This window comes from Nannospalax galili, unplaced genomic scaffold (genome assembly GCF_000622305.1).
Source record: "Nannospalax galili isolate Female #2095 unplaced genomic scaffold, S.galili_v1.0 scaffold633, whole genome shotgun sequence".
NCBI lineage: Eukaryota > Metazoa > Chordata > Mammalia > Rodentia > Spalacidae > Nannospalax > Nannospalax galili.
Window position 1 is genome coordinate 5,392,684 of NW_008336075.1, and position 10,860 is coordinate 5,403,543.

The following is a 10,860-nucleotide window of genomic DNA, read 5'->3' on the forward strand; positions in this document are numbered from 1 at the left end:
TTTTTGGTCTTTTTGAGACAGGGTCTCCTTGTAGCCCCAGCTGTCCTGAAACTCACTATGTAGACCAGGCTGGCCTTGAACTCACAAAGATCTGCCTGCCTCTGCCTCCCAAGTGCTGGGATTAAAGGTGTGTGCCACCATGCCCGGCTTTAAGACCTTTTTTTTTAAGGGCTGGAGAGATGGCTCTGTGGTTAAGAGCACTGGCTACTCCTGCAGATGACCCGGGTTCGATTTCCAGCACCCACTTAAAGACCTTTTGAGACAGTGTAGCATGTGATCCCGGCCAACCATGAACTGGTGATCCTTCTGCCCCAGCCTCCCAAATGCTGGGATTACAGGCATTCACCATCACCTGGGTTCTATCAAAGCCTTTGACCCTGCCAATATGTGGGTCATTGGAAGTTGGCCATTGAAGCTTAAAGATAGGTATACAGCTGTAGTGTATGCATGTGACTGACAAATCTGCAAATTGTTAATTATTTTCAGGTTTTACCTAACCCAAAAACAGAGGTTTCAGGCGTACCTAAGAAAAAGAAGAGGAAGGGAGTTTCAAGGGCCACTGCTAACACACCTGAAAAGTCTGTGGATAGTCAGGTGAGACCATCCTTGTATTCTGGGCACCAGGCATTAAGAGAAATAACTGGAAGATGGAAAGCAGCTTCCGCTACTTTATTCTGTTAGGATTTCAGTGGATTGGGCCCAGGAGATGTCTCAGGGATTAAAGGGACTTGCTGCCAAACCTGACAACCTGAGCTTGATCCTGGGACCCACTCGGTAGGAGAGAACAACTTCTAGCACTTGTCCTGATCTACGCACGCTAAGGCACATGTAATGAGTGTAATTTTAAAATTTATTTTATTTCAAGCAGCTGAAGAGATGGCTCAGTCATTTAGAGCATTTGGTGCTCTTGCAGAGGACCCAGGTTTAGTTCCCAGCATCTACATGGAGGCTTAAACCATTTATAACTCCAGTTCCAAGGGATTTGACTCCCTCTTCTGGTCTCCAAGGGACTCAGTCATGTGGTGCAGGCAAAACACTCATAAAATATATAAATGTTTTAAATACATATTTCAGTGGCAGGGGGAGGGTGTTTTGTTTTATTTTGGTGCTTTGAGACAGGATCTCATGTAGCCCAGGCTGGCCTAGCTCCTGATCTTCCTGCTTCTACCTCCCAAATGCTAGTGTTATGAGAATATACCATCATATCTGGCTAGATCCCAAACTGAATCTTGTGACATTTTTGGTAGATTCTTAACTGCTGATTTAGCAGTTTTGTGTTTGGTCGGGGTGGGAAGGGGGCTGTCTGGAAAATGGTTCAGCAAGTGTCCAAACTCCTAAATATCTACAATCCTGTCATCAGAAGATAAAAGCACATGGAAAATCTTACATGGCACAACTTGGACAAACTAGGAGGGCAGTTTCTTGGGTAGTCATGCCTGTTACCCTTCCTTCTACTTCCCTGAGTTATTCTTCCTGTTGATTTCAGGGCCCTACACCAGTTTGTACACCAACATTTTTGGAGAAACGGAAATCAGACATGACTGAAGCAAATTATGATAAAGATGATGAGATCATTTTTAGGCAGCCTGTGTCCACAGTCAAAGAAGAAAGGCAAGAGATGCTGACACCTGCACGCTCTGGGAAGAAAAGACGGAGGAAAAGGAAAAGCAGCCAGTGATCCTAAACATATTTGTATAGCATATTTTCTGGGAAAATGTGACATTTTAAGGAAGGGCCAACTATATTTTACTAGGTACAGTGAGATGCAAGCACTGATGAGACTTTGGGAAGAAAAGCTTTCTGTTTATTCATTCATGACAGTGAGGAAGGCCATCAGTAACTAAACTGGCCTATCTTTAAATACAGGGGTATACTCCAGCCTGCAGAGGTGAGGTTTGCTCTGCCCTTGTCCTGGTCTCCCCTGGTTTTCTGTTCAGGTTCCATAGCTCCCCTATATGAAAAGGATCACCATGAACTGCAGGCCTAAATGTCAAGCTGCAGCCTTTTGGCACTACTAGTGCTATTTAACTGTGTAGTGATTATGCACACAAAGCCCACAAGGTAAGGATGTGTGAGGCTTCAGCCTCAGATACAGGGAGTGAGAAGGCTGTGCAAGTGTTAATATGAATGTGTTGATGCATTCAAGTGATTATACAAATTCACACATAATAAATACTGTGTTAATTTTAGGTGGGCTAGCATGATTTTATGGGTCCGGTTTTGAATCAATACAAAATTCAAGATTTGGTGATAAACTTTCCTACCATTTATTTGTATACAAGTAGAACCTGGGACCCTTGGGCCAAAACTAAGAAATTTCTTCACCTGTTTGTGTTTTTTTGTTTGTTTTGTTTTGGTCTTTTTTTAAGACCAGGTCTCCCTGGAGCCCCAGCTGGCCTGGAACTCGGCATGTAGACCAGGCTGGCCTTGAACTCACAGAGATCCGCCTGACTCTGCTTTCCTAGTGCTGGGACTAAAGGTGTGCGCCACCATGCCCAGCTGTCAGCTGTTTTTGTTGTTTTTAAATTTCTAGTGTCCTTGAAATCTTTCTGTTACTAATCCAGATTTATTAAAATACCTCATCGCCATTAAGCTTTTTTACATCCAGTTTCAGGGTGTGAGTATATGTGCATATGCAGAAGCCAGAAGAGGAGGAGGACATCAGTATCCTGCTTTATCACACTCCTTATTCTCGAACCTAGAGCTAGGCTTACAGCCGCATAATACTTTTTTTTTTTTGGTCTTTTTGAGACAAGGTCTCCCTGTAACCCCAACTGACCTAGAATTCACTATGTAGAACAGGCTGGCCTAGAACTCCAAAGATCTACCTGCCTCTTGCTTCCTGAGTGCTGGGATTAAAGGCATGTGCCACCATGCCCAGCTACATATATTCTAAATTGTTTTTTTGTAATGTGATAAGATGCTGTTGCAAAATGCAAAGTGGGACTAGAGCAGCCTTTAAGAGCACTGGCTGCTCTTTCAGAGGAGCCAAGTTTGATCCCCGGGCCCATGGTAGCTAACAACCACCTGTAACTCCAGTTCCAGGAGAATCCAGCCCCTTCTGACATCTTCAGACAATATATGACATGGGTGTGCTTACACATGCAGGCAGTACATGCATACACAAAAAATAATAAAATATTTTTAAATGCAAAACAGTTGGTCTAAGGATATACAAAGAGCAGATTAGACTTGAAATAGTTCCAGATCTGTAGTTCTGTTTGGTGAATGAACAGGTGGGTAACAACTGCCTCCTTTTGAACTGGATATGATTATTTTCCTGGGAAAGCATCAGCTAAGCTGCATCCATACAAAACTCCCTTTTCATGGTCCTGAGGGCAAATGCACTCATTCAGACATAGGTGATTCTTTGTCCCTCCTTAAGAGCATGCCACTCACCCACCCCTTACTTATGTGCCATTTTGAGCACTTAATCTGTATGATGTTTTACTGTGTGTATGCATGGAAGTCAAATGACAACTTTGCAGTCAGTTCTAACCTTTATGTGGATCCCAGGACTGGACCTCAAGTCAGCAGGCTTGCACAGCAAGTTTTTACTTTCTGAGCTGTCTTGCTAACCCTGGACATTTCTATTATAAGTAATTTGCGTGATTACAAAAAATATTTTTCAGTGGGGTAGATTCAGTTTTTTGCCTTTTATGTAAGAAAGTCTGGAGGGAATCCCTTCAGCCAATAAAATGTTGAAGGTGTGCAGTAATATGCCAATAAGGGGAGAATACAACTCAAAAGTTGGAATTAGCTTGACCACAACTCTGTAATAAATTGTATTTTTATGGAAATACTGGACTATTAATGCTATGGAGCTGGTAATTTTTAAAAAATTAATACAGAACAAATACCTTATAAAGGAATCAATCCACAGGTAGGGTTCAGTTGGAGTCAGACACTTAAGATGCACACTGGCCATTACTTGAACTTCAATGCACCCATGGGAAACAGCAAGCACCTTACTGATCGAGTCATCTCCCCAACCCCATTTTTTTGTTGTTGAGACAGTGTCATGTACCCCAGGTTCACTACGTAGCGGAAGATAACTGCACTCCTGATCCTCCTGCCTCCACCTCCAAGCACTGGGGTTATGCCCCCATCCCAACACCCCTTTTTATTGAGACAGGTTCTCCCTGTAGCCCCAGCTGGCCTTGCTCTCAAAGATTACCTGCCTCTGCCTCTCAAGTGCTGGGATCAAAGGCATGCGCCACCACGCTGGCTCCAACACACTTTTTTTTTTTTTTCAATCCTGAGGTTTGGACCAGTGCCATGCATTGAGTTATATCCCCAACCCTATAAAGTCATTGTTGATGACTAATATTTGAATTACAAGTAATGTCAGTCTGCTTTATATACTAACTGCTGTTTGAAGTTAAGTAATAACCAAACCCACATGTGTTTGGAGAGGAAGTGTCTATTGTGTGTGAGTGCAGGAGAGACTTCAGGTGTCACATTCCCCAGAATTGGGAGTTACAGGGAGTTTGAGCTGCCTGATGTGGATGCTGGGAATTGAACTTGGGTCCTCTGCAAGAGCAGTATGCACCCTTAACTGCTAAACCGTCTCTCCAGTCCTTTTGAAGATATGATTTTCTATCATACTTTATGAACAACAGTAGTTACATAATTATCATGTGTGTGTATGGATATGTGTATATTAATGTGAATGCAGGTGTCCTCAGAGGCCAGAAGAGGGCCTGCATTAGATCCTTTGGACATGGGTGCTGGAAACTGAACAAAGGATTTGTGCAAAAGCAGTAAGATTTCTTAACCACAGAACCATCTCTCCCAAAACAAAAGGTTTTAATTACTTTTTCTAATTGGGTCGAAGTTGAGTTCTTTTGGAATATAAAAATGGTCTTTGCTACTTCAGTACCCAGAAAGTCGAATTAATGTATCCACCATGAAAAAGCAGACAATGATGGAGTTGAAACTAGAAAACAAAACTAGCTTTGTATCTTTTTCAAGATTCATGTCCTTTTACCTGCATTCCATCCTTCCTATCACCTTGATCTTTCTAAATATTAAGCTATATACACTTACACCTGTTTACATCGATACATGTATACACGATAGGCTAGGCTCCACATACAAGGAAAGACATGTTTTTGTCATTTTGAATCTGGGTCACCTTGCTTAATATACTTAAGGTCCATCTGCTTTTCTGTATATTGTATGTGTGCTACATTTCGTTATCCATTCATCCTAATGGATATCTGGACTGGTTCAATTTCCTCATTATTAGAGCAGCAATAAATAATAACTATCTTGGTAGTAGGATATGGATTCTCAGGAATGAAAATAGTTGGGTCATATGAGTGGTGGCATGAGAATGTCCCCCATAAGCTTCAAGTATTTGAACAGTTGGTCCCCATTTGGTGGTGCTGTTTGGGGAGGGTCAGGGAACCTTTAGAAGGTATGGCCATGCTGGAGGAAGCAAGTCAGTGGGGGCAGACTTTTAGCACGTAGAGCCATGCCCACTTCCAATCTGCTCTGCTCCCTGTGCCTGCTTGAAGATTTGAACACTCAGCTTTCAGCTCTGGCCACCTCTGCTGCCATGCCTTCTCACCATAATGAACTTACCCCCTCTGGAACTCTAAGCCAAATAAATTCTTCCCTCTATAAATTGCCTTGGTCATGGTGTTTTATCACAACATCAGGAAAGTTAACATGGTAGCTCTAGTTTTAATTTTTGGAGGATCCTCCAAACTGAGTCCATAATGACTATTAACTTAAACTCCCAGCAGTAACAAATAAGGGTTCCTCTTTTTCCACATCCTCTCCAACATTTGTCATATTTTTTTAAAGAGTGTGTGTGTGTGTGTGTGTGTGTGTGTGTGTGTGTGTGTGTGTACCATGTGTAGATTTGAAACAAAGCAAGTCTAAATTCAAGCTGTGTGTGTACCATGTGTCTGAGGAAGCCTTGGGGCTTCAGAGCCCCTGGAGCTGGGGTTACAAACACCTGTGAGCTGCCTGATGTGGATTCTTGGAACCAAACCAAGGTCCTCTGCAAGAGCAGCTCTTACCCATCTCGCTAAACCTTTTGGTCAGATTTATTTTTCTAATTACTTTTGTTTTATGTGTGGTATTTTGCCTGCATTTAAGTGTACCTGTGTCATGCAATACCCACAGATGCCAGAAGAGGGCATTGGATCCCTTGGGACTTGTTAGCCACTACATGGGTACTGGGAACCAAATTCTGGTCCTCTACAAGAACAACTAATGCTCTTAATCTCTGAGCCATCTCTCCAACCCCTTGTCAGATTTCTTGATGATACCCATTGTGACTGGAGTGAGGTGGTATTTCAAAGTAGTTTTAATTTGCATTTCCCTGATGATTAGGGATGTTGAGCACTTTAAAAAATAGTAACTGGTCATTTATGTTTTCTCTCTTAAGAATTTTTATTTCATTAGCCCATTTGTTGATAAACAGTTTCATTTCCTTGGTGTTTATGTAAAGATTTTCTCCCATTCTATAGGCCATCTGTGTATTCTGCTGATAGTTTATATTGCTGAGCAGAAACAAATTTCATGTAGTCCCCACTGTTGATTCCAGTGTTACTGGAGTTTTGTTCAGAAAGTTCCTGCCTGCCTTAATATCTTGAAGAGTATTCCCTGTTTTCCTCTATCAGTTTTCAGTGTTTCAGGTTTTAAGTTAAATAAATCTTTGATCCACATGGAGTTAATTTTCGTACAGGATGAAAGACGTGGATCTAATTTCATTCTTCTGCAAGTGGATATCCAGTTTTACCATTGTTGAAGAGGCTACCTTTTTTCCATTGCATATCTTTGTGTCTTTTATCAAAAATTAGGTGGCCCCTGGGCATGGTGGCACATACTTTTAATCCCAGCACTCTGGAGGCAGAGGCAGGCAGACCTCCATAAATTCGAGGCCACCCTGGTCTACATAGCGAGTTCCAGGCCAGCTAGGGCTACAGGGAGAACCTGTCTCAAAAAAAAAAAAAAAATCCTCTATTCTGCCCCGTTCTTTCTGGTTTTTTGACAGTACCAGGCTGTCTTTGCCACTATAGCTCTGTAGTGTAATTTGAGGTCAGGTAGTATGAGTCCTCCAACTGTGTTCTTATTCCTTAGGATTGCTTTGGCTGTCCATGGTCTTTTGTAGTTCCATATGAGTTCTTGGATTGTTTTTCTAGGTCTGTGAAGGATGACATTGAAATTTTGATGGCATTGCTTTAAATCTGTAGATTAACTTCGGAACTATAGCCACTTTCGTGATACTCTGGAAGGTCTTTCCATCATCTAGTGTCTTCTTTTTTTTCTTCTTCTTTTTGAGACAGGCAGCTACAGCTGGTAGCCACAGTTAGCCTGAAACTTGCTATGGAAATCAAGCTGGCCCTGATCTCACAGAGATCCAGTCTCACAGAAATTCACTCGCCTCTACCTCCCTAGTGAAATTAAAGGCCTGGGCCGATTTCCTTTTTCCTTTTTCAATGACTTGAAGTTTTCATTGTAGAGATTTTTTATTTGATTTCTTGAGCTGTTATGAGTCTTGTTTTTGTTTTGTTTTGTTTTGTTTTGAGTCAGGGGCTCCCTATAGCCCCTGCTGGCCTAGAACTCACTATGTAGATCAGGCTGGCCTGGGTCTCACAGAGATCCACCTGCCTCTGGCTGGTCCTAACTTGTTATATGCCCAACACAGCTGGAGAGATGGCTCAATGGTTAAAAGCACTGACTCCTCTTGCAGAAGACTTGGGTTCAGTTCCCAGCGCCCATATGGTGGCTACCAACTGTCTGTAACTCCAGTTCCATGGAATCTGACACCCTCTTCTGGCTTCCCTGGTCACCAGGCACACACATAGGTGCAGGCAAAAATACCTGTACACAGGGCCAGAGAGGTGGCTCAGTGGTTAAGAGGACTGACTGCTCTTACAGAGGACCTAGTTTCAATCCCCAGCACCCACATGAGGATGAATAACTATCCATAACTCCAGTTCCAGGGGATCAGACATCCTCTTCTGACCACCACAGGCATTGTATGGCACAGGTACACTTAAATACATGCAAACAGTACACTCATACATATAAAAATAAAAATGAAAAATATTTTTAAAGTTGTATGCATAAAATAAAAATAATCTTTTTAAAAAGAAGATATACAATTGTAAACAATTATGCACCAAATATTGGAGCCCCTAGTTTCATAAAACAAACACTAATAAGAAGGAAAGGCCACATAGGTCCTGACAGATATGAGCAAGTAACTTCAATATCCCACCCTTCTATTTAGATAGTTATTCCAAACTAAAAATAAGCAAAGAAGTCTCAGAGCTAAAATACACTATAGATCAACTGGGCTTCACAGATATATACAGAATATTCCATCCAACAGATAGGGAACACACATTCTTCTCAGCAACAAATGGAACCTTCCCCCAAATTGATCACATTATAGCTCACAAATCAAGCCTTAAGAAACATATTAAAAGCCGGGCGTGGTGGTGCATGCCTGTAGTCCCAGCACTTGGGAGGCAGAGACAGGTGGATCTCTGTGAGTTCAAGGCCAGCCTGGTCTACATAGTGAGTTCCAGGACAGCTGGGACTACAGGGAGACCCTGCTTCAAAAAGACCAAAAAAAGAAACATTTAAAAATCGTCAATTCTTTATATCAAATCAGACCATAATGGAGTAAAAATAGATGTTAACAGCAAGAGAAAGTACAGAAACTACAAAAATACTTGGAGACTAGGGTCTAGAGAAATGGCTCAGCAGTTAAGAACACTAGCTGATCTTGCAGAGGACCCCCAGGTTTGGTTCCCAGCACCCACATGGTAGCTAACAACCATCTGTGCCTCCAGTTCCAGGGAATCTGATACCCTCTTCTGGCCTCTGTGGGCATTGTATGCATGGGTACACTTGCATGCATGCCTGCAAAACACTCTTTAAAATATAAATAAAGTTAAAATTTAAAAATGCTTGGAGACTGTATAATACATTTTTATAATTTATTTATTCTTATTTTATGTGTCTGAGTATTTTGCCTGTGTGTATGTAGGTGCACCCATGTCATGCAGTGCCCACAGAGATAAGAAGAAGGTGTCAGATACCCAGGAACTGGAGTTATGAATGGTAGCCACCATGTGAGTGCTGGGGATTGAAGCCAGGTCCTCTGGAAGAGGAGCCAGTGCTCTTAACTGCTGAGCCATCTCTCCAGCCCCAAATAATACACTTTTTAATGTACAGTGGGTCATTGAAGAAATTAACAAGGAAATTGAAAATCCAGGAGTCAAATGAAAATGAGAACATAACCAATAGAACCCCTGGGATACAGCCAAGGCAGTCCTAGGAGGAAAATATATAGGTGCTCATATTTAAAAATTTTTTTTAATTTAGAGTTCTCAAACAACCTAATGATGTGCTTAAAGGGTCAAAGTAAATAAGCCAATTCCAAACCAGTAGACGGCAAGAAATAATAAAAGTTAGAGAAGTTAATGAAATGGTGACTAAAAACAATAAACCAAGCCAACCAAAGAAAGGATTGGTTCTTTGAAAAATTTAGTAAGACTGACAAACCCCTAGTCAATTTGATAAGAGAGGGAGGAGACACAAATTAACAAAATTAGAGATGAATGGGTGTTGAATCCAATAAAATCCAGATCATTACAGAATTCTTTGAAAACATACACTCCAAAAACTGGAAAATCTAGAAAAAGTGAATGAATTTCTAATGCATATGACCTACCAAAATTAAAGCCAGAAACTATAAATAACTTAGACAGCTCCAATGCTCTCTTCTGGCCTCCTCAGGCATTGCTTGCAAGTAGTGTACTCACAAACCTGCAGGCAAAACACTCATAAAGTAAAAAATAAAATTTTAAAAGTTGCTGGGCGTGGTGGCACACGCCTTTAATCCCAGCACTCGGGAGGCAGAGGCAGGCGGATCTCTGTGAGTTCAAGGCCAGCCTGGTCTACTTAGTGAGTTCCAGGACAGCTGGGGCTTACAGGGAGACCGTGTCTCAAAAAGACCAAAAAAAAAAAAAACGTAAAATAAATTATCAAAAAAGGGGGAAATGAGCTGAGCATGCAGCTCAGTTGATAGAGTGGTTGTCTAGTGTTCATGAAGCTCTGGGTTTCACCCTCAACACCCATTAGCTGATCCTGGTGAGTGTTGGGATCACAGATTCATGTGACCACATTCATCTTTTATGTGGGTTCTGGGACTGAGCTCAGGTCATCAGGTTGGGAGATATGCACTGAACCAACTTGTCAGTCCTCAATCTTAGTTTTTGAGACAGGATCTCTCAGTGATCTTGGAGTTTACCATTTCAACTAGACTGGCTGGTCAGCAAACCTCCAGGATCCACCTGTCTTGGTTTCCAGATCTGGGTTGCAGAGACTCTGGGCGTGTGCTACCATATCTGTTTTTTTGTTTGTTTTGTTTTTTTGTTTTTTAATGTGGGTGCTTACAATCTGAATTCAGGTCCTCATGCTTGTTTGGTAAGCACTTAACACACTGAGCCATCTCCCCAGGCCCCGTATCAACCAACTTAATAAGAATAACTCTATGAGGCAGATGTTACTATCCCCATCCAAAAGAGGCGGTTGAAGCCCAGGAGCTTGGATAACTTGTCCATACATAGTGACTTAAGTCCTTAGACTTTACTTTCAACTGGATGTGCATAGATGCTAGAATATTTTTTTGCAATGAAAAGTAACGATACAAAAATCCTTGGGTGAATGAGACCTAATGACTTTCTGAGGTAAGGACAGAAAAGGCGGACTTGGACCAGACGGGTCTTAGACGGGAAGAGGCCATGATTTCTACTCCTAGGGTCTCAAATTGAAATATCAGCAATATACCACTAGGTGGCAATAGACCCAAGTAACGGAATCCAG

General features: G+C 41.8%; 1 protein-coding gene across 1 annotated transcript in view; it reads left to right on the top strand.

The window, feature by feature from the left end:
* The window catches only part of Nifk (nucleolar protein interacting with the FHA domain of MKI67), a 13,638-nt gene extending 9,838 nt beyond the window's left edge, over positions 1-3,800 (top strand). The window contains exons 6-7 of the mRNA XM_008830859.2: positions 487-594; positions 1,487-3,800. Of these exons, the coding sequence (XP_008829081.1) occupies positions 487-594; positions 1,487-1,678 (300 nt within the window). The 3' untranslated portion in view covers positions 1,679-3,800. The remainder of the gene's footprint in view (positions 1-486; positions 595-1,486) is intronic.
* The last annotated feature ends 7,060 nt before the right edge of the window (positions 3,801-10,860 follow it).